The 23,314-nt window shown below is 39.0% G+C and overlaps 1 protein-coding gene and 1 long non-coding RNA gene across 2 annotated transcripts in view; one reads left to right on the top strand and one right to left on the bottom strand.

Moving 5' to 3' along the window:
• Nucleotides 1–632: 632 nt before the first annotated feature.
• Nucleotides 633–7,333, bottom strand: LOC141918284 (uncharacterized). The gene is made up of 3 exons (XR_012621649.1): nucleotides 6,978–7,333; nucleotides 5,757–5,865; nucleotides 633–1,655 (listed from the first exon to the last, which is right to left on the bottom strand). It is a non-coding gene; the product is annotated as an uncharacterized LOC141918284 (long non-coding RNA).
• A 164-nt stretch (nucleotides 7,334–7,497) lies between these two features.
• Nucleotides 7,498–23,314, top strand: part of RORB (RAR related orphan receptor B) — a 134,931-nt gene continuing 119,114 nt past the window's right edge. Inside the window, exon 1 of the mRNA XM_074812698.1 lies at nucleotides 7,498–7,914. Coding sequence (XP_074668799.1) covers nucleotides 7,908–7,914 — 7 coding nt within the window. The 5' untranslated portion in view covers nucleotides 7,498–7,907. The remainder of the gene's footprint in view (nucleotides 7,915–23,314) is intronic.

The raw sequence follows: 23,314 nt of genomic DNA on the forward strand, positions 1-23,314 counted from the left end.
TGCAAAATACTGTGTTGCAGCCATCTCACAATAATAGAATGGAGTGCAGGACAGGCTGTTAAACTTGCCCATGCAGCAGAACAAACTTCTTACGCAGAGTTAGCTCTCTGCTATCACAGCTTGACTGTTGCCAGTACCCAAAATAATTCATTTAAAGGTAGCTCTGGCATCTTTATGCTACACTGTGTCCTACTGGGCTTTAAATTTTCCTATTCTTAGGATTTAAGCCGGAGATACCAGCGGAGAACATTTGCAGTTTGTCAGGTGCAACTGGTCATCCTGGAAATCTGAGATTTAACGGAATATTAGTTCATTCACCTTGCTTATTTGTATTCAATCTGTGCATTTATCCACCCATGAGCCAGCTATACTGGAGGTACCAAGATATTTAGTACTTGAAACACTTGAGCATTGCCTGCTTTTATGCTAGAGTGACACACAGCAACATTAGCATGGGGTGGTATACATGCCAAGAACTTGATTTTATACCAGCATTTATTAGTTTCAAGTATACCTTGTAAGAACTTTTCTTTGCACATCTACTCACGAGTTTTTCAGCATTTTTATATCACTGTATGTAGAAGTTAGTCAGTCACAGTCATATGTTATCACAATGAATATAAAGAAAAAAGTTTTGGAACTAAAGCAGGAAATGTTTATTAGCTAATTTATGTCTCTCATACAAATATTTATATTTCATATGTAACTTACCCACAATGTATAAAACAAAAGGAACATTCAAAACAATGCCACTTTCCATATTAGCCAACATGGGAAGATTTTCTCAATATCCGAATTGTAGCTAAATAAGCAACCTGACACAGCTTCTAATTCAGAAAACCACATAACCACATATTTAATCTTAAGCATTTGCATTAGTACTTTGAGATCAAGACCTGCTAAATCTGCCTGCCACATATAAGGGGTTGAGCTGAGGACATTTTTCTCCTCTTGGGATTGGCCTCTGAACTGGAAAGAAAAATTAACTGCATGAATTAAAGTGACACTAATAGCTTTATATGAGAAGGAGCTTTTTTTAATGAAAGGGGAGCATGGATAGTCACTTCTACTTTTGGAGCCTGTTTTTGTTATCTGACGTAACTATCTTGTTTGCTTTGCATTGGCCTGTAAGTGGATCATGCCAAAAATAGGGGTAAGCAATCTGTAGGCTCTTTTATTCTCTTTAAATATCTAACATTAAAAAAATCTCCTTTTTACTATGTTTATTTTCAAAAGACTGATTCTATTCTCATCCGCTTCGAAAACTAGGCCAACAATGGGCACTTTGAATATCCCTGGCCTTACTGTTTGGACAGTGTTTAAGCATATTTTTTCCATCTGAAAATAAGTGTATTTTGGGACATCAATTTTAATGCTAATTATGCTGAAAGCAATTTTAATTTTCACCATCAAAATAAGAGGTAACCAACTGTACACACTTCTCAGAGTATTTGCAGTATATGCAATGTGAATAGGTTGCACTTGTTCACTAGGGGTTTTTTAGTGATTTTTTTAGTAATACTTTACAAACATAGAAAAAAAATTAAAAAGACTAATTTTGTATATAGCCCTGGAATATTGTCATGTAGTAGGTGCATATTCCATGAAGGAAAATACTCTTTCTGCATCAGGCCATTCTATAAATACCTTTGGTCCTGAAAGAAAGAAAGAAAGAGAGAACAAATGTAAAAAAAGTTGGAAGGAACTAAAAAGACACTTTAGAATAGAAGCCCTTAAGCATCCTTAACTGTAGCTGTTGCTATGAGCTACAGCTAAAGCTGAGGAGCGTAGACGTAGACTCAATGTGCACGGGAGGTTAGTCTAAAACAGAATCCCAGATATGAATACCTCAAAATCCACAAGAAAGGCAAAATATTGACACCTAAATGTTTCTCAGTTCAGTGAAAATTTGAAAGAAATATGTCTTTTTTCAGTTCAAAACCACATAATACAGCCACTTTAAAATGGTAAGTCCAAACAAACTTTTTATCTCAAGCCTGTCATTGTTTTGCAGGTACGAATTTATTGTAACATAATAATAAATTACTGAATGCTCAAGCAAAGGTTATAGATTATCCCCTGTCAGTGTGTTTCATCCTTCTTGTGAAGTCCAGGATGTTAGACCCTCTAAATTTTTCAAAATTTTTATGTTTCATATTGCTGTCATTCTTTGTATCCCAGATTCCGTTTTCAGTCATAACCTGTGTTGAAATGAAAACAGTGTTAATGCTTCCCTTAATTTTACCTTTTTCAGAAGAGGATTACTGATATGCAGGTGCTTTTTTTATCCTTCCCATAGTGCAGGATTGATTTAAAAAAATTATGTAAATAGCTAGTTCATCAAAATGGACTGAATTAAAAGCTGCAATTTTCTAAATAAACACTAGCTCAGAAATAATAATCTTTTTTGCATACAATGAAAAAAAAATAGTATTTTAAAATAAACTTGTTGACCTTTGATTTAAAAATGGAAAACTTTTGTGCATGTAGTGCACAAATATGAATAGGAAAACTGGGATTTCACCAGAAAATTAATTAATTTCCTGATAAATATAATATTTATTTTCTGAGTTTTGCTTTATTCCAGTGAAACAACATTACAAATTTAAAAAATCGACTGCTTCCATGAGACAAAAACAGTATTTAGCTGGAAGGTCAGCATCCATTTACAGTGGAAAACCTCTGGTTGTAACCTCACTTTTTAAATGACTGCATGAGAGCAATTCACATTTGAAGAATCATCTTGTTCCCAACCTATAGTGCCTGGTGCCTCAGAGGGTGTTAGTAGGATGATTTGAAGCACTGATCTGTAGGTAGGTCTTCTGCCTTCTACCTCTTCCTAGAGCATTTTATTTTGCCCCTATATTCGTGACAACTCTCATCTTTCTGTCCCCTTCACTGAAGCCCATTCTTGCTCTTGGGTTGCCTCAAAACAGTTTAGGAATGCCTGGCCCTGCCAAGGAAGGAGAATGTGGATGCAAATGTCATTGCCTCTCAGCAGCTTTTTCTGCAGAAGGACAGTCTTTAACTGCTGCATCCTCACTTCATCAACATTTCAATATGCTGCAGTTTCTCCAGAGCAAACATCAGGTTATTTGGCCATGGGTACTACTGTCAAACTTAGTTTCTTCTCTGAGTTTTACAACACAAACTATCATTTTAAGGTTTGTGGTGTTCTAGGGTTAATGCAACTCTGACCAGCAATTATATCCTTACAGCCAGTCTTTTCAGTTGCTGACCATTTTAGGTAAAGGTTGGGAGAGGTGGGTGAGGGGGTGGTGTTGGTGTGAGGATTCTCACCTAGTATCCATTCTTGTTCAAAGATGTATTTAAGTGAGACATTTTTACACTGATCCAGTGATTGACACTGTAACTAAAGCAGGGCTAATTCACTATACAACTTCTGCCATCAGGGCAGGGAAGAATATATGGAATGAAATGAGGCTTCAGTAACACTTAAAAACCCAAAGCATTTGTAAGAAAAAACTTTAAATATATCAACAATGTAAATTTTATAATAAATTTGCAGTATTATGGAAAACATTAGTTGTAAAATGCCATAAAGTATTTACAGGAGTTAAAATTCATTCTTTGTGGTTAGAGATTGCTTTTCATCTCACAAGACAGAGGAAATAATCAGGTATGGTTTTTCATTTTGATTTTTTCGAGTTTGTGGTTATCCTGTCATGCATAATGCATTATATTCTTGGCTTCTAAAACTAAATTGGCATAATTAAAGATTTTCAATTACTGAATATTGTTTCTGATTGTGTCACGATTTTCTAGGGCTACTTTTAAAACAATTTTATTAGTTTGGAAAAAAATACACAGTATGTGAATTAAATAATATCCAGTCGAAACAGTTTGAAATTTCATCATAGTTACAAGGCTTTATAGGATATAAACACAGTATAGTGTATGTGCATGCCTTCAGATTGCAGGCATAAAAAAATGGGAAAGAATTTAGAAAGTGAACCTAAGTGAAGAATCTATGGGAGAAGTTCAGATTCCTGAGTCTGTCAATAATTCTGTGCAGAAGTCATAAAATGAAAAATTAGAAAGTCTTTCTCATGACTTACATAAAGTTAGGAATGTCTCACAATGAGACCATATCTGCTGGAGACAGGGAAGATGAAGAAAACTGTGACCAACCTTGCTCCTATTGAATCTAAGGAATAAATTTGGCTATAGGATGCATCTGGCTTCCTTTCATGCCAACACAAATTAGCCATTGATATCCAGAGGAATGAAATGAGGCCTGCAGACACAGTTTGTTTTGACTGTTTTTTCTATTCAGTAATTTTTAATGAAGCAACTAAATTAGGCATAACTTGCTACAGCTCTAATGAGTATATTGCAAATGATTAAAATGATAAAACTATGTAGCCTTAAATATTGTCTTAGAATATTTGTCATCCAAAGAGCCTTGGGAAAGGTGCTAATGCAAATGAGTACTCTGAAAGACATTTTTTCATTGTTGTTTGTAGTGAAAATATATTAACAATGATTTTTTTTCTATATTTGTTTACATTTTGAAGTAAAACAACTTATTGATTGTATTCTAACTCTTTTGCCTAACTTTTTCTAAACTTTTCCTCTGAAGCACTCATCTGAAATGAAAAATCCCATTAAAGGCTCTTTGAAACCTAGGATAACTGCCATCTTGCAAGAATAGTGGGCTGAATTGTACCACTCAGTTTATTTAACCACTAAAGATGTGTTCAGTTTTTAAATGTACTATGAATTCCTGTATGACCTCAGATCATGTGGCTTTCCTGTGTGTTTTTTACCTGCTTCAACATATAACAGTTTCAAGCAGCCATACATTTTGGAATAAAGTATTTATAATTTGCCTGGTGCTCACTGGAGTCCACATATGTTTATTATATGTATCATTTTATTGTCACCATTACTAGTGCTTAGCAGACAATATTGCATCCTAAGTATTAGAACAATACTTAGGATGCAAATTTAACAACTTGTTCCAGTTAGTGAAGAAGTTAGCTCAGACATCACTATGCATAGACTATATTGGACCAAGATGGATGAATAAATAAAAAAGTCTACAATAACTTTTGAAAATAGATTAATAAAAATTGCCACTCCATACAATAGAGAGACAAGTAAATGAAATCCAGGGCCCAAATTACCTGGGGTTTTTAGACTAGAAAAAAAAAGTTTGTAAACAAAATCAAAATCACATTAAAGAGAGAATAGTGGCATTTCAGTTTCTTCTCCATTGTCAAAAGCACCATATAAATTCCAAATAAGTGTTCACCAGTACTTAGTGCAACAGTGTAAGGTATTCTGAATGCACTGCTTAGCAGTAGACAGCTTGTTATTTACCTATGAAAGCTTTGACTAGTGTTAAGATGCAGCTTTACAACAATTTAAATCTAAAAATCGTATTGGCATAGACAAGAACAAGACTCAGAATATGAAAAAAAGAATCATTGCCTCCTCTTCAAATTCACCTAGCTTCTGCTCCTGCTGCTAGGTGGACATCCAGGTTAAAAAAAAAAAAAAAAAAGTGTCTTGGCTGTAATACACCAAGTACAAAGTAGATGGAATCTCTCCTCTTTCTTCCAGTCGCTGTTCTAAAGCCACAAGCACTAGCCAGGAGCTAATTAATCCTTCACCCAAATTCCAAATTAGATATTAGGTAAATTATACCCATTAGAAAAATGAGATGAAGAACCCATGCTTTCTAACTTGTTTTGCAAATTGATGTGTGAGAGTTGTTTTATTGCAATTACCTCAGAAACTTCTGAGCATGATGAACAGGTTGAAGAGATGGCTGATGGGAAAATCCACAAGGAAGAATCACAAAGACTGTTGTCTGCTGCCCACCACATCTGCTGAAATCTCAATTATAAAGAAAATATGCCACTGTAAATTCCTGGTCTTCTGAAGTGAAAAGTCAGATAGCATGTAAATTATATTTTAAGATATGCTGATATAAGTGGAGTAAAAAATAAGCAATAGCTAAGTTTGTGAATGGGATCCTAAGAAAATGCCCTAAATGAGTATTTACAACTTTGCATGCAGTATATAAATTGCATAAATGCACTGCTCAAGAATATGAAAACCAACTAATATCTTGGAAATTCAGCATGAACTTTTTACTTTTAACTGACTCTGTCTTCACCACAGTGAATGCATATAAAGTTCACCATGATCAGGTAAATCGAAATATTTTCAGTATTGGCAGAGCTGATTCTTCATCTCTTTCTCAGTTTCAGTTTAAACAGGTGTTTTGAAAGAGGCTAACCACAAGAACTGCTTCCTGTAAACCTGTCAGCTTGTTCCCAGGAGTAAAGCTCTGCCAGTTTCCACTGGGAGTGGAAACTTCATTGTGACTCTTTCCTATATTGATTCTTAACTTTTTCAGAGCAAAAGAGATCATAGGTATGATCTCTTGCATAACAGACCCAACAGAACTTCATCTGATAATTCATGCAGAAAAGAATAAATCTACTTTGTCAGGTCCATATTTAACTTAAAAGTATCTCTCTTCGAGATATATCCCATTTTGATTTTTGAGGTCGATATGAATAATTTGGATGGATATACTTCAGTTAAATCAGTGTTTTCCTTTTTCGTTTTAGGCTTGGAGTTAGGAACTCTGATCCCTAGTACCAGGGACTTGTCTCTAAGAGGACCTACTGAGATGCATTGTCGTTGCGTTCCATGATTTACCGTACAGAAAAAAAAGCAAACCAAAGCAAAAACAAACAAACAAAGAAAAACAAAACAAAACAACATCGCGAAGATTCCGCAGTCACTTTTTTTTTTTTTTTGTTTCTTTCCCATGGGCAAAAAACATCGGTTAATTCAGAGGGGGAGCTACAAGTCAGGAAAAATCCTGCTGCCCGCGGAACAAACCTGCTTCTGCAGAACCGCCTGCTTAGTCGTATACAGGGAAAACAAACTGATTTCGACGTCCGGATTCGCTTTTTAATTAGACGATGACTCACCACCAAACTTTCCCATTCTTGTCGGAAAATGCAGCTCCCCGGTGACATCTCAGCGGGGTGAGCGCTTTAATCTTCCTCCCCAGAGACACTCCCTGCCCCCCAAAAGAAAGCAGCGAGGCGCACGAGGGGGTGCCTACGCCCTCTCCCTCTCTCCGCCAGCTCCAGGGCTCCGCAGGCACCGCTCGTTTCCGCCCCGCCACGCCCGGCCCCGGCGGCCGGACCGGGCCCGCCGGCAGGCGGGCGCTCCCCAGAGGAGCAAAAGTTGCCGAGAACGGGCGGGGCGGGGCGGGGCGGCGCAGAGCAGAGCAGAGCAGAGCCCCGCGGAACCCTGCGGAGCCGCGCGCCCCCTGCGCGGCCGGGGCCGGGGCTGGCGGCGGCGGCGGCGCGGTGCCGAGCGGGCGGGCGGCGATTGGCGGCGGCGCTGACAGCGGGCGGGGCCGTGCCGGTGGCCCCGCCCACCCCCCGCTATAAGCCGCTTTGCCGCGTTCTCCTCGGGTCTCACTCCCGCTTAGTGCGTCCCTGTGGCTGCGCAGTGGAAATCCGCACCGGGGAGCTGCTGAGGGGCGCCGGTGTCATGTGAAGGCGCACATGCTCTGCCGTCCACGTAACCTGCCCCCCTCTTCTTCCTCCGCGTGTTTTTCCTAACGTAACTCCTCTCCTTCCCCTCCTCTCCTGCTTTGCCGCTAGCTACCCGTCGCCGCTCCGCGGCCCGGGCGACCCCCGCAGGGGCTCCGCGGCGGGCGAAGCGGCCGCTAGGGAGGAGAGCGCCCGGCGGCGGGCAGCCCGCGGAGCCGCCTCGGAGGTATGGTGTTCCCGGCGGAGCAGAGCTGCTGCGGCGGCTGCCGGCTCCGCGGGTGCTGAGACAGGATTTTTGTGGTGCGGTTCTCGGGCTCCCAGCTTCATGACTGCGCGGAGCGGGGAGCCAACACCATGCGAGGTAAGCGGGCCGGGGGGCGGCTCTTTTCTGGGAAGACTGCTGGGGAAGGGACCGGGGAGGAGGTTTCGTGCCGGGGCAGAGGGGGCCGGGGGAGAAAGTTGACGGGTCGTGCCCGCCCGTCGGTGTGGCTGTTCGCGGCGTGTTCCCGCACCCGCGGGGTGCCGGGGCCCAGCCCGAAGAGCCCTCCGCGGCCGAGGGTGGGGGGACGCCCCCGGCGTACCTGTACGAAAATGCCCAGCATTGCCCTGGGCCGCGGCGGGCAGGGTGGGAGGGAAGGGGCAAATGGATGGCGGTGTCTGTGTCATGAGGTCCCCACCTGCAGCTGCCCACGGGGCGCGCTTGCCCTCGGCAGGTGGCCCGTACCGCGGGAGCCGCCTGCCTCGTGGTCCCGGGTCGCTGCCAGCACGGGGAGGGGATCCCCCTTCCCGCCCCAAAAGTTGTTATCGGGACTTTTTCGTTGCCTTCGCCCTGTTTCCCGAGGCGGCATGTCGCCTGGGCGGCCCCCTTCCCCGGGGATTGCTAATGGGGCGGGAAGGATTGCGCTGCCCGGGACCCCCCTCCGCGTTCCCGCATTTCCCTTCCGCGGCCCCCGAGCCAGCGCCCCTTGCTCAGCCCTACCTTGGAGGGCAGTCAGAATTCTCCCCGAGGGCTTGCTGCCCTAGCCGGTGGGAGTCCCACAGGAGAGCACAGAGCATCCCCACCGACGGGACACCCCCAGGCACGGAGAGCTGCCGGGGTGCTTGTCCTGAGGGTGCCGCTGGGACTGGAGGGGAGCTGCGCACTGTGACTGGCACGCCGGACACTTGAGTGGGTGCGGGACACGTGGGAACGCGTTGTTTCCGCGTGTCCCAGGGCCAGACTTCGCTGGACCCCTTCCACGGGCCAGGCGAGCACCGGCACCGGGACGAGAACAACCCCCGCCAGCCCCCGGCACCGCTCCCCATCTTCCACACTCCTCTTTATCGCCCAGTTCTTCAGCCCAGTTGCCTGACTTAACCCACGGCGTGATAAAGGGGAAAAAAGTAGTCTTTCCTGGAGTATGGGGACGGAGGAGAAGGTCTTACGGTGAGCAGAACACGCTTGAGGTTGACAGCGACATGACCTGCAGATTTCTTGGGTCTCCGGTTTGCTTTAATGAATGGGGACGCACACGCTAGAAACAACTTTTAGCTAGGATTTCCTCTTGTGGGGTATCAGCTCCCGTAGCTAACAGTGCTAACAGATCACGCGTGTGTGTAATTTTCTTTAAGGGAATTGTAACTTCGACATTTACGCAGAGAAACGAAAAAAAAAAACCCTCTTTCCCCTGCATTCTTAGAAGACAGGGTGTTCGCTTTGGGGCATCTGGCAAGAACTTGCTAAACAGTATTTGTCATTCATAAGAGCAACAGGAAAGGGACAGAAAACTCTCACAGTTCTGCAGAGCGGCCCCTCTTGCAGCTTTGCTGTTGCTCCCACCGCCCCCGGCCCCGCCCGCACCGCATCGCCTCCAGTGCGAGCAGAGCCCACCGGTGGCTCGGGGGTTGTTTTCGAAACGTTCCCCTCAGTGGCCCCTGGGCAGGAGACCCGTCTCCCCTTTCCCGGACGGTTTGTCCACCCGAGCCACGGGGGGCGGTGCCGCCGCGGAGCGCAGGAGTGAAATGTCGTCCTTTTCCTCTGACCCCTTCTTTTAAACAAGGTGCAGGGGGTGAGGCGGATCTCTGCGCGCACCTGGCGGCACCGCTTGCGGGGTGTGCCCCTGCTCCTCGGCCGGCTCTGAAGCTGTGCTGGCAGCTGCCGTCCGTGAAGAGGTGCTGCTCTGCCCCTAGAATGCAGGTTTAGATTTGCATTGTATTTAGGCTTGCAGAATAGGGAATATGCGGGGGGGGAGGGGGGAGAACTTGGATGGAGGGAGGAGAAGAAAACAACAGACAACTTTCATCCTTGTGCAAAACTCATGTGCCGAACTCGGGTTACCAAACTGATGCTTTACATCAGGTGTACATCAACATGAGAGCAGCACTTGACACCCCCACAAGAACATTGTATGCTAATAGAGCATCTGTTCATTGCATTTGTGGCTTTCCTAATAAAGGAAATAAATGTATATTGCAATTAACAGATTGTGAGCTTCCATAAGTTAATGCTTTTAGACAGCTGTAAGCCTTCTTGTGAAGGTACAATTGTTTTCAACTATGTTACATTCACTGTTGGGTTTGAAGGAAGAAGCTCACTCTTGTACATGTGAGCTCTTCCCCCAAACTTTCTTAACTGAGCTGTGATCCTTCCAAGCTGCAGTTGATGCACCCAGCCCAGCATGCCTGGGATGTGCAGGGGTTGCTGTGGTTGCTTACTTGCTCCACATTGGAGATGGAGGCCAAAGAGCTGCTGAAAATACACAGCCTGTGTTGCTGCCTGCTGCATCCCAAAGCACTGGGCAGTCACAGGGGCTGTTGGTCATCCCATCCCATGGAAGCACACCTAGCTTTGGGGCACACTTCAGTCATTGGTTGTGTCCTATCCAAAATAGTAATTCCCTGTACTTCAAATCTTGGTTTAAATCCATTTCAGGATATGTACACATGCTGATTTATTATAGTGGCACAATATTCTGGTACAGGAGGCTGCACACTTGTGCTTTTGGTGCTCTCATTGTCATGGTAGGTCTAGGTATTTCCCTCTGAACTGGGAATGGAGGTTTTGGAAGTTGATGACTTTTATACCTATGTTTTGTAGAGGCAAACATAAGTATAAAAGAATGACATTTACAATGAGCGTTCATCACACTCTTCCTTCCTTCCACCTGTCCCACTCCTGCCAACATCCTGTGAGGGGGTTAAGAACACAGAAGGTGTTCTTAAGTATATTTTTTAGAAAGAGGACTGAACATGCACTCAAATTTTGTGCTGTTTAACTAAAAAGAAAATAAAATTTAATGCTGTTTCATCTTGTAATTTAATTTTTGGGCATGTGCTACCCACAGAACCCAAGTTTGTGATCACAATTATTTGAGTTTTGAAAGTGACATTAATGCAGTCATATAGAGTACCCCTTTTACTGGAAAAGTAATATTTAACCTTTCAATTGGGAATCTTACTAAAAAGCTTTATCTTTTATGTTTTAAAGAAAAGGAGCTCCACAGAACCCTGAAGCCAAGGTATATGAGCAAGTTTTTCTGTATAGTTTTCTGTTATTGGTGTCAGGACTGAGCAATGATACATGTTACATAGTTACTCTGTTTTCTTAGCATCACTGAAATATTTGTAAGCAATTAGGAAAGCGTGAGTCAAACAAATCCTCTCTTGCTGAGAGTGCTATTTAAGTAACATACAAATAGTCTGGGTAACAGAAAGTTCTCCTTAATTTAATAGATAAGTGCGGGGAATCTTTATAAGCTCATTAAATCAAAGGAAACTTACTTCCTAAGTTATTCCAGGAAAAATAAATATGACTAAATTTGAAATATGTAACATTAATATCCTAAAATATGTCAGTGAACACATTGACTATTTAAAACAAAGGTGGTAAGAGAGAGGCAATTTTGACAGACTTAGGACCCTACCCCACCACAGCAAAACCTATTTGTCATCACAGCGTGGTGCATCAGCTACTAATTACCTGAATAATGTTATTTGATTTCATTGACACTCCTTGATATGTGATGGAACACAAGTTTCTGGTGTTAGGCCTTTGCAGGTCAGATTTTAACAAATGTCAGTAAATGTTTAGAAAATCATCACTCAGTAATAAACTATTATTGTGTTACATATTTTAAAAATACAAATGTGTATAGTTGATGTAGAGTGACATCTCTCTAGAATGAACAAAAATCAAACCTGAAGCATGAGAGCCTATTTGTACCTCTGCAATAATTTACTTTGAATTGCACCATATTTGTGCTCCAAAGGGTATCTTGCATTTATCTGTAATTGTTGTATTATGCCACGATGTTGCAGTGGGAGGGGAATACATAATGAAAGTTCATCGATAGAAAACTATCTGTTTCAATATCATTGGAATTTTTACCACAGAAAAGATTTTTGTTTCTGTTTTTCATGGATAGAAGTCTGGTCACCTATAATATGATGGTTAATGTAAAAACTGTAAAAATATCATGTGCCTTAGCTGGAAACAATTTCTCTTTTGTGGTATGGAAAATGTCTAACATCCACTATTGGCGTTTCACAAATACAGTGACAAGCAATAACTTGGTATGATTTACCCATTTGACAATATGGTCATGACTGCAGGTAGAGATCACTAAATTTGTGTTTTGTGATTGAAAACTATATTGGGTGAAAATAAACAAGGAGAAAAAAATATATCTTCTGAGTAAAATGGAAGTCAGAATTTCTGTTCAAAATGTTCTTGTGTTAACTTGTGGAAAGTCTTTAGCGTGCTATCATGGGTACCCCTATATATGATATTGACATGTCCCTATTAAGAAATGCGTGGATGAAGTATACCTTCAACAGTACTGTGTGTTATTAAACAGTTCCAGGAACTAGGATCTGCCATAGTATGGACACTGGTTACCTGATACAGGAAAACAAAATCAAAGGAGTGAAAAGATTCCTAAGCTACCCAAGAAATCATTTTCCTTCCTCTCAAACAATGCAGTGAATTCACAGAAATCAAGGTCTGTGCTATGAAATTGAAGAATGTATACTTTGTAGCTGAAGACAAAAGATGTGCACAGGAGTAAATATTGATTGAACTAATCATCAGATGAATAGAAATGAGCTGTACCAGTGCACCAGTATAATGGGTTGTGTTAGCAGTCCATATGCTGCCCTTTCAACCCTCGACCCTATCTATTGAGCTCATAATGAGGGAAATCACAGGTGTTATAACGGCATTTATGGTAACTGGGGCTAAATATAATAGTATAATATAGTTACATAGGAGAAAAGCGAAATTAGAAAACAAAAAGAAAAGAAACTCTGAGCATTGCTACACAATCATGAGGTAACAGTAGTGTGTTAGTGGCTAGACATTGTTTTACACTTATAAGATGCTGCCCTAGATCACTTGCTGTTGAGCTTAGTAATAAACCTGTTAAATAAACTTCAACCAAAGCGTAAATTTTAAGAAGCCTGATACATTTGAATTTAAAATCAGTTTCTTTAAAGAGCAATTTTAACAGCTTTGTGCATTTAGCACAGTTGGGGCTTTCCATAATGACTTTCATAGACAAACTATAGATGTCAAAATGTTGTTCTTTGTGCTTCGTGTTTATAAAGTTCAATGTTGTTGTTCCTTCCGATTCTGTATGCAGTCTGGGCAAAGTCTGTAGTGCAGCTTTGAGAATAAGACATCACACAGTGTCACTGGGGGTGGCAGACAGAAGGTGCCTTTTGGATTGTGCCATTTTCCTGTTTGTTTCTAATATTGCTTTCATGAGCATATTAAAAACTTTAATTTATGCACAGGATTGCAAATACAGTACAGCTGTGATGGCCTGGTCCATGTTTGACTGAACAACACTTACTCACTTCATTGGTCCTATTGATGAGACATTTGTCCCTCTGTATTTTTGCTGTCTTGGAACTATTTTTTATAAAGCAGAAACACTCACGCTTAACTTTGCCAGACACATTCTGCTGGAAATTTATGCAAACAGAATGACAGCTGTTTCTGCCTCTGCTACAAGTATATAGGCTAATTTAGTTTGACATAAATGTTGTTATTGTGCTGTTAATGATGAATTATTTTGATGAATTGTCAATTACAATGCTTCTACACAATTTTTAAAGAAGATCAACAGTTTTATTGCTGCACAAAAATGCAATAAATTTTAAAAATCATATGTTTATCTGGATCATGGACATTTAAAACCACACACTCATTAAAGAGTAAACGTCAAGTAATTATGCTTCCTTGATAGGCAAACTCATTTTGCAAGAGTTTTTCTTTATCATGGGCCTTGTTTATGCGAGTAGTTCAGTTAGATTTGATGGGACTACTCGCATAAATAAGGCAAACTGAATTTGAGACTGTTTATTCTGTCCCTTTGAAACCCAGTGACTTGGGATTGTAAGAAGCATGAATGATTATAAGGGCATGGGAATTTATATATTAATATATTACAGGGAATCAACGTGGTAGGAAGCTTGCCATGTTAAAAAAATCTTCTTGCCCTGAAATTTCAATAAAAAACACCTTCCACTCCTAACTGCGTACTACTCTTTGGTGCTCAAATATAGCTGTTGGCTTGGCTGGAAATTCATATTTTCTGGGAAAAGATGTTGGTAAATATATTACTTGTTTTCCCAGCTAATGCTGACATATGAGAGGTATTCAAAAATGTTATTCTTCTGCCAATTATCAATAAATTACTTTGACTGTTAACGCTGATTGCTGCATTACTGCTCGTAAATAGTGGCCAAATCAATCTTTAAGTAAAGATTAAGAAAATACATGCAATTGTAATATATTTAGGCATGTATATGCTACACAGGGTAATAAACATTTTAGCATGGCTAAAAAAGCAGGATAATTTTAAGAGTAATTTTGATGATCATAATAAAGTCGGTCTTTAAATCATTCTGCTTGCTTACAGATGTTCTTGAGGTGGTCTCAGAGTTAACTGATTCCTTTTATTTATACATGGTCACTTAGAAGGTTTCCTGAACACAACAAACACCTTTCATACCAAAAAAAATTTTTAAGAGTCTTATTTCTGCTTCTCCAACTCACAGTAGCTGTGACTTTATCCTTCAGAGAAACATTTCCAAACAAGACATGCGTTCCCATTGCATTTAATTTTTTCACTCTCTGAAGCAATCCTTTAGCCTAAAAATGTCTTTATTCTTACAAGTAATATGTATTATGAGGTTCTTTGAGTGAAGGTGTTCATGGGGGGGAAGAAGCTAAATCAAAAGAAGACAAAAAAGAAGTTGTTAAGTTACAGTTCAGTCTACTGTCAAAATAATGAGCTGTCAAGAGGGTAGCATATTACATTTTGGAGCAGGTTGTTGTTGGTCTCAGATGAAATTATGGTTCTCCTAAAATAAACTTCAAGTGTAAAAAGTGAAGACAAGGCTGTTTATAAATAAGCAACTCTTAAATTACCATTCCCACTACAACAGGAGGTAAAGTGTGATAGGCTTTATGCAATTTAATAATTTGTGGAGGTTAGATTATTTAGTGTGGATTACACATTGAAAGCTTCTACTTGTTTGAAAGGTATTTGCAAACTATAGATCCAGTCCCAGAGTTGATGGCATGTTTCTGTTAGCTAGCAGAGTAAGAACTGCAGAGCAAACCATTTTCCAAAAGATTTACTGGAAATGAGAATTAGTGAATTTACTATATCTGAACTGTATAAAACTGAGTTTAACAAAATTAAGGAGAATATGTGCATTAAAAATGTTGTTTAGAGACATTCATGTGTGGTGTCTTCTGTTGCCTTCTTGAAAAATATGCCTGATTTTACTAGGTGATGATAAACTGCTGCCATTTAAGTTTTTGATTTAAGAGCCTGTCACAGGAGTGCTTTTTGGAAAACCTAACACTACACTGCTAGTGCATTTTTTTTCTTGATCACTTGTATACTTCAACAGTGGAGCACCAATTTTGCTTCTCAAAATAAGATGGAAAAATAAAAGTAAACATTATATTTTGAATCCTGACTAAGTAGTGAAACAGGTGCTCTATTGTTTCTTTTCATATTTGTCTGTCTGGAAGAAGAATGAAGCGGCAAACTGGCTATGAAAAGAATTGCTTACTTCAGTGCATATTGTTTGGGGGATTTTGGACAATATTTGTACAATGAACTGTATTTAGTATTTAATTGGAATGAACTGAAAGAAAGGAGAGACCATGCACAGGAACTGAGGCCAGATATTCAAATACAGTGGGAGCACAAATATGAACAAACGCAGCACAGTCTAGTGGCACAGAGAGGTAATGGCACTAGAGAAGAAATGTATTAATAAGGCACAGCGCCATTCAGTGATTTCATCTTTGTGAAGAAAAGAAACTTTTGGAGAAAGTTCCACTGATGACCGAGCAGATTTTTTAGGAATTTATATTAAAGCTGTTACTGTTTTCTTTCAGTGCATTTGTGAAAATTATACAAGTACTGATTATTATTAGTATCTGGCAGCAAGCCAGACTTCTTTTAATGACACAAGCTATTCTCTCTATACCAATGCATATAGAAATGGAAATGTGATATAAGAAATATCAGCTTAACTGTTTTTTTTTTTACTGTATGGAAACCTATAATATATATCATACTATAAGATAGTATATAAGCAATACTGCCCCAGTAATCATTATTAGATGTGCCAAGTAGAACAGTGGGAGATTTGCATATTAAAGTTGGTTTATATCAGCAAAAGTAAAAAATAGCAACACTTTTACTAAATTTTCTCATTCAAAAAGCTATGTATTCTAAATAATTTAAAATTTATAGCTAAAGTCACAAGTACTAAATAGTACGAACTACAGCCACACATAGATAAAACAGTTTTCATTTCTTTGAAAGGAATGCACTTTACTGAGGAATCACAATTATTAATATATACTAGTTTACTCTTAGCCATAGCCAGTTTTGAAAAATTCAGATTATATTAATCTCGCAAATGATTAAGTAGGAATAAGGAGGAAGATTAAAACAACGTCAATAGAGGCAAAGTATGGTTGATTAGCACCCATTGAGAAAAACTCAAACTGCAGATTGTTCCATAGCTCAAAGAATGTCAACATCATGTTCCACTACAATTTGCAAAGCGCTTCTACATGCTTATGAAAGTAAATGCCTCATTCTGAACTGGTCGAGAATAAAGGCATTACCAATGTTGTGGCAGCTGTTGCAATATTAAAGATGACATTTCAACAGTATTTAGTAACTACCATAATTCAGCCATAATTTAATATATAATTAATGTATTATTTTAAAAAAGGAAATAAACAGAAAACTTTGCATGCAATATCTACTCTGACATTTTGAGAAGCAACAATTATCACACAAAGATTTCTGGAGAAACTTCATATGTGTCAGTATTTCAAGCAAATGTATGTTACAGTATATTAGATAAACTGAGTAAAATCTGTCTGCAGAGCTGTGGTTAATCCAAGATGTAGCTTTAATTTTGTAACAGAATTCCCTATAGACTTGGCTGGAACATTTTACTGTAAAAACTAATAGTACAATATGGCTCATTGGTTGTTTACAGTCTACTGATTTTCAGAAGATGGGAGAGCTAAAAAATGCTGTCACTTTGAGTTCAGCAGATAAGAAGAGAGAGAACTTGCACTGCCTTAATTCAGGTGCCTATGTAGATGTTGCTTTCTTCATTTATCATTGATTTGAGTTTGTCAAAATTCCAGTATTTATTTTTGTAAAAGACCATTTACCAAGATGTTCTAAATCAGCAGTTGCTGCAAACTCTAGTGGGAGTGCCATGAAGAACAGGACACTAAATAAGACCTTTTACAGCAAGTCATTTTCAGGCTTCAGCAGAATTTAGGAGAAAAAGATTGTGCCAGCTGCATCATAAAACTGAAGGAGAGAAATACATGCTTTCAGCAGGGAGTTTAAACAGGTGCAAGAGAAAACATGGAGAAAAAATGGTGGTGAATTTGGATAAACAACAAACTAAATAGAAAGGGTGCTGTTTTGAAAGAGAGTGAGTGACATGGAAGTAACTGGAAATGTAAAAGAAAATAATGGAATAGAAAAACAAAGAGTGAGGAGATGGAAGGTTTTTTTGATATGAACAGTCCTGTACTACAAAGTGCTGGACTTTTCAATGTCCACTCATTGCAGGTGGAGTTAATTACAGTAGGCATGCTGTTAGAAATGAGAAAGAGAGAAGCGGAAATAATAGAAAAAAGGAATGAAATAAGGAAAAGAATGAATGTACAATATGTATTGTACATTGTGCTACTTTCTATTACTTGGTGTTGCATGTAGATTTGTTGTAATGGGTCTTCAAACTATTTGGTATTCAGCTAAACACTAACATTAGACATCCGCTCTCATTCCTTTCAATATGTATATCCAGAGCTCCCCTACTCAGGAGTGCTGCAAGTTGGAACATCACATATACAGTTATGTAAGCTGTCTGTACAAGCCTGGCATTCACTGCTCTTCAGCCAAGTTAGTAATTTGCAAAATTAAAATGTCCTTCGCAAACTATGTCCAAACCTGACCTTTTTAAACTCTGGATTGAATCAAATCAGGGTTTTTTTCTCTCTTCTGTTATTTTTCCATCCCTTATTCTTTCTGTATATTTTTTCAGCCACTTTTGTTAAAAAGCAGTACACTCAGAAAAGTCTTTGACACTAAACTTCATTCACTTGTTAAAAAATGCGTAATTGGTTCATTAAACCATGCGTCATACATGCCCGTGTATTACAGAAAGATGTTTTGTTCTTTTCACCCTTTTTGTTCCTTTTGGTTTATCTTTGTTTGGGATATGCTGTAGGGAAGAAATAAACAGTTTGTTAAATCTTGGCCTGACTACATCTCCGTCATGTACCTTTATTACATTTGTATGCCTGTAGCCTTGGAGATAGAAGAGGTGCTTGGAAGATGAATCTCTGCTTTCCTATACTGCTTGGTTGCCAGCACCTGCTCTTTCTCTTGCCTGGTAAAAGAATTTGCCTGTATCCTCTTTTTTTTATTTTTTTCAAACAATCTGTTATGTAGAGTTCACCTAATTCATATAATAGGCTTTTGAAGACAGTGGAAATGTGTAGCAGTGAGGAGAGAATGTCCTATCTGATTGCAGCAAAACATTTTTTTGTAAGATAGAAATAATGCCTTTAGATCATTTCTCAATGCTCAGAAGATAAAGAAAAACAAAGAATGTTCTTACGATGCTCTCCATTTCTCCAAGATCGGGGTGATTTTTAAGTATATACCCTTGACTAACTTTTCCTTCCGCAGCAGCCCCACAGAGCTTATTACAGAACCAAACAATCGCAGAACTCTCCACAACCAAAAAGAAAAAGGAAATCTGAATTTTCGGAAAACTACTCTGGTAGCGTAGGAGGTTCATTTGCATGAATTCTCTGCTTTCCCACCTCCCTCCTGTAGTTTTCTGTAAGTCCTAAGCATAAAACAGGCAAAGAGCCAAGCTGTCATCCGTTAACATCTATTTCATCCTTTCTTGGGATCAGCTGAGCTAGAGGAAGGTATGTGTCTCAGAGGAAAATCTTTATGCTATTACTGAAATGTTTAGGAATGCATCAGATTTTGACCCAGTGTTAACCTACATTATCTTTGGGGCAGAAATGAGCAGCAGGATGAAACAATTTCAGGAAGACAAATGCTATTAAATGCATATTGTGATTTTTCATAATCTCCAAAAGAGTTGTTTTGACATATGCTTCACTGTGGGAAAAAGTCAAAGGATGAACTTTTAGTTTATTGTCGAGAATAATATAAATTGTTTAGGAATTATTTTTCATTTAAGGAATAAGGTTATTTCTATGTGAAACAACCGAGCACTATCTAACAGCCAACAGTTACTGTATTTTAAGCTGTACTAAATCATCAATATTTTACTTATGGCTCAGGAAGGTAACTGAAAAGGTTTCTTATTTTAGATGTATCTACAGATGTATTTCATATTTCATGAGGGAACAGGTGATAATTTGATACATTTATGCATAGAATGGTTGACAAATTCCTTACAAAATAAATAACATTATTTTCCTGTGATGTGAGTTTAAAAAAAAAATCCATTTCCAATAGGAGATGCGTTCACATCCAAGCATACAAACTTACCTACATATCTATTTATTTTTGTAGTTTATAATGAAGAGGGAAAAGAGAAAATAATATGCAATTTTCCAATCCTGTTTAGATATCAGATTTTGCTCGTAGAGCTAACCAGTCATTCTGATATATGTTTATTAGTTTTGGGTTTTACTGTAGTTGCTTATTATCTTTTAGATTTTTTTGTGCTATGTTAGTTTAAATCCCCACCTCCACTGGTTGTCAGTTACTTGTTGCTTCTTGGTACATTTCATGTTCTTGTAGTCTTTCATTTTGTGAGCTGCTTCTGTCACAAGTATCCTCTTACTGTCAGACTCAATAGAAGGCCATTGAATAGGTGTTAAGGAGGAACCTGGAATATGATCCTTCCACACTGTTCATTAGAGTCATTAGAAAAGCAGGTTGAAGAAGAGTTTGTAGTTATGCATACCAGAATAATCTATAGTTACCACATTGATGAATGCTTTCTGTAGTGACATTTATCAACTATTCATGTACAAGAAAGCAAAAAAAGTGTATTTAAGTTATGTCTTTCACTTTCTTCTTCTGCATGACTGTTTCTACCTATGTGAGAGATAATAATGTTCCAGAGATTTAGGACCTGTTCCTGAAGGGGTTTTTGGCATGTGAGTAAGTTGCATGGGTGAGGTGACTGATGTGCAAAAGTCCTTGCCAGTGTGATCTTGTTAGGTGCAGACCTAACAGAGGTCCTGGGAGCTGAACTGCCCGCGGCACTGAGGCTGTCTCTCTCCCATGCCATTTCCCTATTGCGCTTCAACACTGACCTTGAAAGACCCTCTGTGGCCGTTATAACTGTGGCCTTGCTGCCGACAGTGTCAACAGGAGTGCCAATCAGTGCTGTGTGGTGGGTTTTGTTTTCCCTTTTTTATGAACAAAGTACATTGAGGCCTGTATTGAGACCACCAGATTACTTCATGCAGGCCATCAAGTACCATGACATTTTTATTTTCCTCAGTCACTACCAACCTGGTGTTGAACCTTCATCTTAATCTGCATACAGTCCCTGTGTCTATCATTAATTTGAAATTGTTTCACTTAGTAGCAGAAGATGTTTAGTCCTGAAATAAAATATGTTAATAAAGCACAGTATTATGTAGCAAGTATGTAAAATGCCTCAAGTTGCTTCTTGCAGTTAGATGCTGAATTTGAGTCTGCTTTTACAAAGTCCACAAATTTTATCAAAATTCTGAAGAATCGACCAGGCATACAGAAAGGGTGCAGCAGGAATGACAGGAGCATTACAATTTTATATCAGATAAAGAGCCCCGTGTGTTACAATAAGCTTTGCAATCTAACATACAAACATGGGAGTCTATATTCCGCTATGGGCTTCTCATAAATGATCTTAGGACATTTCTAGTTACTAGGGCCTTTCTGTCAAAAATATTCAATCATGTTCAGACATATTCCAGACTTCTAAGGTTTCAGAGATAGAAAGCTGAGCTGAAAGACAGAGTTGTTCTTAAGCATTGCAGGGAGACCAGGATTAAATCAGTTGTTCTGAAACATTATTCTCTATTTTTCTGTCTGTCAGCAGAAAAGTTATTTTACAGGAATCTTGATTTCTTCTTTTAAATATATGTGAACAAGATTTTCTCAATGTCCAATGGAAGGGGTAATCGCTAGTGTCCATTTAAATCTATAATGCCAAATTTCAAGTAACATACATATATATGTGGGTGTAGACTTGTCAGCTGAATACAACATTCTTGATTGTATGTTTTTGCAGTATTTTTAATATTTTAAACTTTTACAGTATTTCATTCTTTTGTTTTCATTACTGAGCAGGAATTATATGGTACAGTTCAGGTTTTGATTGGTTTGGGATTTTTTTTTTCTTTTCCCTCTCTGTGAAAGCTGTGATCCCTCGTAGTGAGACATATTATAAGCATGCATGCAACTTTAAATCCTGTGGTAATGAAGCTAAAGTTGAGGAAATGTTTGAAATTTGTTATTAGCAACAGTAGACAAGAAAGCACAGGGAGAGCAGAACTGGCTTGTTATTAAGTCATAATAAGGCTGCAGATTGGACTGTGGATATATCCTCTTAAAATAGCTGTCCTGATGCTGAAAAGAGTGAGTACTCTTAGCTATTTTGAATATATATATCCATGAAGAGGCTGTAGAAGGAATCATGTAGATGTTAGAACAGCTTAGCAAGTTATGCCAAAAGAGATTTTTATTCCAGTTCAGTAAATTCAGCTGGCTAAATTTCTGTAAAAGAGAGAAGGCTATAAGGAGGAGGGGCGAGTGTATGAGTGAGTGTGAGTGATTTTGTGAAGAGAGATAAAGAAATCTGTGTTAAAGATGAGAGAATTGGGGGAGGGAGACACTTTAGCCTCTCCTTTAAGTACATCTCCCTCCTGAGTACATTTACTTCCATCACAATGGGCTAGAAGAGATCTTTGTTTAGTGGTGCAGTGCCCCTGAGACCTAATTTAGCTTTTATAGCAAATTCAAAAAGAGACAGAGTGAGCAAGAGAGACCAGAACAAAGGTATGAGTTTGCACTGCGAATATTGATACTTGTGGGTGGCTTCTGTAAATCTTTTAAAAGAAATTCTCCTAGAAATGCTGACTTGGACTTTCTGCTAAAGGAGGGATGAACTTTAGAGATGCACATTGTTTCATTATTCAGCTGTGATAATGAGAAGATGGTATAATGCGTGTTGTAGGGCAGCAGTGGCTTTGTTACTTTCAAATAACAAGCAAAAAGCCATTAAAGTCAAGCAGAAATCAAAAATTGATTTTGCTTCTGAAAACGCATTTTTTTAATAAGTCATACTGTTAGAAATGTATATTGGATCTAGTTCTGTGAACATTACAAAGATATTCTCAGGAGTCTCAAAACTTAATGTATGATATTTCTTATTCCTTTGTTCAAGTGACTTTTTTTGGAGAGTTTGGAATGGTTTTGCTTTCTTCTAGCACATAATTTTGCAAAGGTCATCTTTGGCCCCCTGGATTTAGGGCCACCAAGATGTTTTTGAATAATTTTTTCCTGTGTTTTACAAGTGTATATTTTCATCATAATGGAATTGTATTGTGTGTTTATGTAACCCCATGAATCTTACTCCGTAGGACCCATTTCTGTACAGTCTTGACATCAGAGCTTTGCTTTGCCACACTACAGATATGTCTTGTGAATATCACTATTTTAAAAATACAACATGGAACAAATACAGATGTGGGGGAAATTTGCTTTGGAGTAATGTACTATTCTGTTATCAACACGCAAATATGGTATTGACATCTAGAGTTATGGACAGCTGCAGAAATACATTTTTGATTAAAATGAGACAAGATTGAACGAATCTCCCATTAGTTGATTTAACTTGAGCTTTTATTGGTACTTTTATGGATGATCCAGTTGTCCTGCAAGTTTATATTTTACATGAACATTTCCTTCAAAGAGTATTTGATAAATAAAACATAGGCTTGTCAACAACATATGGAAAGCTGATTTGAGTCATCTCAAAAGTATGCATTTAAAAGTGCATACCTTTAAGGAAGTCATATTTATATTTATCATCTAAATTCAACCATCTTCCTGTTCCTTCTCTGAAGAGCACTCGCTAGTAAATATCCTACTTCCACAAACTTGTGCCCACAGAGGCCATTGCTAGTTTATGTCATATTGCCTCACTGAAACTTGTTGCTGCTG

This window comes from Strix aluco, chromosome Z, assembly GCF_031877795.1.
Source record: "Strix aluco isolate bStrAlu1 chromosome Z, bStrAlu1.hap1, whole genome shotgun sequence".
NCBI lineage: Eukaryota > Metazoa > Chordata > Aves > Strigiformes > Strigidae > Strix > Strix aluco.